This window comes from Urocitellus parryii, chromosome 2 (genome assembly GCF_045843805.1).
Source record: "Urocitellus parryii isolate mUroPar1 chromosome 2, mUroPar1.hap1, whole genome shotgun sequence".
Classification (NCBI taxonomy): domain Eukaryota; kingdom Metazoa; phylum Chordata; class Mammalia; order Rodentia; family Sciuridae; genus Urocitellus; species Urocitellus parryii.
Window position 1 is genome coordinate 216,969,931 of NC_135532.1, and position 4,578 is coordinate 216,974,508.

The 4,578-nt window shown below is 43.2% G+C and overlaps 1 protein-coding gene across 1 annotated transcript; it reads left to right on the plus strand.

The window, feature by feature from the left end:
* Positions 1-3,647: 3,647 nt before the first annotated feature.
* On the plus strand, positions 3,648-4,578 carry Kcne2 (potassium voltage-gated channel subfamily E regulatory subunit 2). Its single transcript, XM_026393538.2, has one exon. It carries the CDS (start codon positions 3,929-3,931, stop codon positions 4,298-4,300), a length of 372 nt encoding a protein of 123 aa, XP_026249323.1. The 5' UTR covers positions 3,648-3,928; the 3' UTR covers positions 4,301-4,578.

Consider the following 4,578-nt stretch of genomic DNA (forward strand, 5'->3'; position numbering starts at 1 on the left):
AGGCACCAAGGTTAATTCCAACTGCCCGCCAGTGTTTAACTTTCCACAGAAGATTAGATTAAACATTTGGGTTCGTAAAAGCCTAGGATTGCAGGCTGCAGTTAGCAAGGGCTTAGCTGGTCATAAGCTGAAGGTGCTCAGCAGCCTGAGATGTAGGCACAGTCTGCAGAGCTCCTAACGCCACCAAGGAGGCTCGGAGCAGCCCGGCTCAGCCAAGGCCGTTGGCGTTGCTCACACACTGCCTACGTAAGTTCTGTGGAAAACTGACAAGTCTTTATAGTTTGAGGAATTAAGTAACAAATTTATCTCCTTTCTGTTTCTCAAACACTGTAAAGTGAATGATTTTTCTGGCATGTGGCCTGGCCCACCTGCCCAGCCCCACCCCTCTCCTTTCCTTCTGTCTTTCCTTCCTTCCTTGCTTCCTATTTTCCTTGCTCATTTCTCCAGTAATTGCCTTTGGATGAAAATTCTGGAAGACGTCTTCTTTTGAAATGGGAGATTCGTGTAATCACATTTTTTTCTATTCTTGATATAAAAATAAAAGATCCTGCTGCCCTTTGTAGGCCCAGGTGATTCCAGGGGTCCGTCGTCTTTCAAGAGAAGAGAACTTTGGGTTTGGGGGTCAAATGAATGTTGCTTTCCTGATAGTGTCCAGATGGCCATTGTCGTGAATTTATATTTAGGACAGGGAGAACTGGAATTATGGATCATCCTATTGTCTGGAGACAAGGCACAGTGAATTGATGTATGGAAGCTCAAACCACAGTCTTTTATTTCTTACCCAAGTGAGCTGGCCAGCCACGGGCCTTGGAGTCAGGCAGCTATTGGAACGTGTGACCTCTGTGAGGACAGAGGGAGCGCGGGCACTGGCGTGGGTCACTCGGGTTCTAGTCTGGTCACTGTGGTCAACTTGAGAGCCCTGTGATCTCAGGCAAGTGATTTCAGCTCTCTAGGCTATAATTATGCCACCTCCCAAAGACTAAGGCAGCCTAAATAACCTCTAGGGCCCCTTCTTGTTCTGTGTGATGCGGTGAGAACTGTTTATTGGAAATGTAATTTCCGTTAGGTTGAACTACATAAAACTGCCGATATTTGACCATTTAAACCTAGATAAGTGGCAATTTCATATGATTCAAGAGAACACATTAATATCTGAGTTGGTATTAACAACGTAAATGCCTATGACAGTGTTTACGGTAGGATAAGAATGGTTGATGCCTGTGAGTTCAACAGTTTTTCTGGGAGTCAGAACTTCAAATCAACTCACCATTTGAATATGTTTTAGCATAATGTCCATCAATGAAACCACTTTCACACACCACGATTTGGATTTTTCCTGTGGTCATGCACATCTTGTGCATCGGTATTCAGAATCGCTGTGGACCCCAGTTTCTCAGCCTGGCTGAAGGTCAGCACTTAGGTACTGAACCCCACAGGCCCTTTGCAGCCCCCTGATCAGGTCTGAACAAAAAGCATGCTTGCTCTGCTTCGCAGTGAGCCTCCGTCCACGTGAGGAGAGCTGAACAAATAACCGGGGTACCTGCCTCTCACTCTCAAGGGCTGGCAAAGGCTGAATCCGTGACTCCAGAGGAACTTGGCGCTCAGGGTTCTCATCTCACGTGCAGACTTCTCCCAGCACACCTGAGGATCTTTAGTTTAGCAACGTGGCTCTTCTGTATCTTTTTTTAGTTGTTTCTGTGTTCTACTGTTTTTCCAATTTGACTTCACAAAAGGAAACTGAATTCTCTCGAGAACAAGGCGGAGGGGATAGAAAAGCTGGGGAAATCACAGCATTCTTTTTGGATGAAGTCATGGAGAAGGGTCAGTGAAGTCGTCCTGCCCCACCACACTTCCAGGGTTCACCTTGGTGTGGGCAGAGAGTGAGGAGTTGGCCCTTGAGAGATGACACTGGTGTGAACTCACCTGTCTCCTCCAGGGTGAAAGACACAGGGGCCAAGTCTCGCGTGGACCAAGCCCACAGAGAGCTGTGTTACTTAACTGTCTGGTGGTGGGAGATCTGTGAAAGGGATCTTAAGAGTTCTTTGAAAATAGAACTTAAAATGTCAGATGGAGAAAAATATATTCATTACACTGATTTCCAATGAGGAAATCTGGGAAGACCTGCTCTGAGAAGTTTTTCTTTGCTTCTTTCCCAGATCGTAAGACCTGAAACATCTCTATTCCTGAAGGAATGACATATATTCAAGAGAGGTAGCAATTGAGCTGACACCTAATGCACAAAGAGGCAGCAGGTGGAAGAGTAAAGTAGAGGTGATAGAATGTGCAAATATCCTGAGACAGAAGAGCTCTCTGACTTGGATGAACAAAATCAGGTGGGATCAAATCTTTAAGAACAGGGGGTCATGGCAGAGGTGGGTCAGGAGCTAGCTCAGATCAAGTGGGGTAAGCCCTGTTAAGAAATTGGATTTTATTTTTAAAACAACAGGAAGCTATTGCACCATTTTAAAAGTGAGGGGATAGCATGATTCTGTTTCCCTCTTGGAAAGAGCACATTGCTGTACAGAGCGGAGAGGGCAAACCCCCAAGGTGATGATTTGGGGGAGAGCTGTATTGTACTGTATTTTCTGCGTCACCCAAGGAGAGATGTTGGTGGCCGGATGGTGGCAGTAGGGATGATCAGGACAGACCTGAGAAAGGAGAGGGACTGCTCAGGGTATTTCTTGGCATCACCTACACACAATGTTCTTGAAAGTACAGATGTACATGCTCATTTCTTTGGGACAAAGCACTGCCTACACCTACGAGATGGAACAAATTGGAAAGCCTGTCCATGCCTCTTTTGCCTGAATACTGTGTCTTCATTGTCTTCATCCCCATAACTCATAAGTGAGCGTGGCTGCAGTCAAGTGATTTTTGTTGAATGCTTATTTTGAATGCATCAATTTACTGGCTGTTGTGAGGTTACTGATTTTTGTAAGTAATGCAAGAGCACTAGTGAAAATCTGGAACATGAGAAAGCATAAAGATATATATATATATTATATATATATATATATATATATACACACACATATATATATTATATGTATATACACACATACACACACACACACACAGTGGTACACAGGTAAGTGTACCACTCAGTATTAACATTTTGACCTATTAACTTCATCTTTCCCTCATTTTCATATGTATACATTTATGTACAAATGTGTATATCAAAATGTATATATGTGTCATTTAGTCACCATGAAGATTTTTTGTAAAGTAGTTATGCATGCAAACAATGAATACGATCAGTTCAAAGACTAACAAGATGTGCATGCAGATGTTAGGCAGGTTAAGGAGGAACATTACAGCAAAACATGATGAACAAAGAGTACAACATCACACAGAGAGAGAAAGCTAAAGTCACTGGAAAAAAGTCATGTTTGGCTGTGATGTTACACAGGTCGGTCTGTATGTAGTTTTAATGTTACCTGTGACAAAATGTGTTTCAGAAGATTGTCCAGAAGCATTTTAAATGAAGAGGTATATACCCTTAAAGGCTAAAATTCTGTATATTAGATCACTCTTAAACAAAAAAAACAGCTGCGGCTTTTATTTTTTTTTTTACAAATATTTATTTTTTTACAAATAGACAGAGAACTTTAAAAATTAAAAAAAAAAACAAAACAAAACACCAACCACCACCACCACCCTGTACTTGTTAATGTGGCAAAATGCTGTATAAAAGCTGAAACCTGTTCATTCCGTGCCATTGTAGTTGACATGAAGTGATTATACTGCCTTTGATTTCTCTCTGGTTTATTAAAAGGCTGACTGTAACAAAACAAAACAAAAAAAAAAGGAGGAGGAAATATCACTCTCCCTCTGTATCCCTCCCTCCTCTCCCAAATGCTGAAAGGATCTGCTTCCTCAACCTCGTTCATCTATTTTATTGTTTAAATCACAGCAGGAGGGAACCATGCCTTCCTTACTCAATTTGACCCAGACGCTGGAAGACGTCTTCCGAAGGGTTTTTATCACATACATGGACAACTGGCGCAGGAACACCACAGAGGAGCAGGCGGCACTCCAGGCCAAGGTGGATGCTGAGAACTTCTACTACGTCATCCTGTACCTCATGGTGATGATAGGGATGTTCTCCTTCATCGTCGTCGCCATCCTGGTGAGCACTGTGAAATCCAAGAGGCGCGAGCACTCCCAGGACCCCTACCACCAGTACATCGTGGAGGACTGGCAGGAAAAGTACAAGAGTCAGATTCTGCATCCAGAGGAATCAAAGGCCACCATCCATGAGAACGTGGGTGCAGCGGGGTTCAAAATGTCTCCTTGATAAGGCAGAAAGAGACAAAGCCAACCTCTGACATCCAGGTGTGAGGAGGTGCCTGCGCTCCCAAGCAGATCCAGATTGTCATTGTATAAAGAGATCGAGTTCCTCTCCCTGTTGAGACCTTTCATGGAGGTGATGTGCTGGCCAACTGAGATGGAAGACATTTCAATCTCAGTGACTTATGCTTGCCTATTGGAGTAATAATTTGAGCATTTTCTATGCAATATAAATGTCATTTAAATCAATGTCAGTAGTAAGAATAAAGCCAAATTTCAAGCCAA

Excerpts from the sequence above, each read along its gene's own strand:
- Kcne2 (XM_026393538.2), top strand. The coding sequence starts at position 3,929 with ATGCCTTCCTTACTCAATTTGACCCAGACGCTGGAAGACGTCTTCCGA.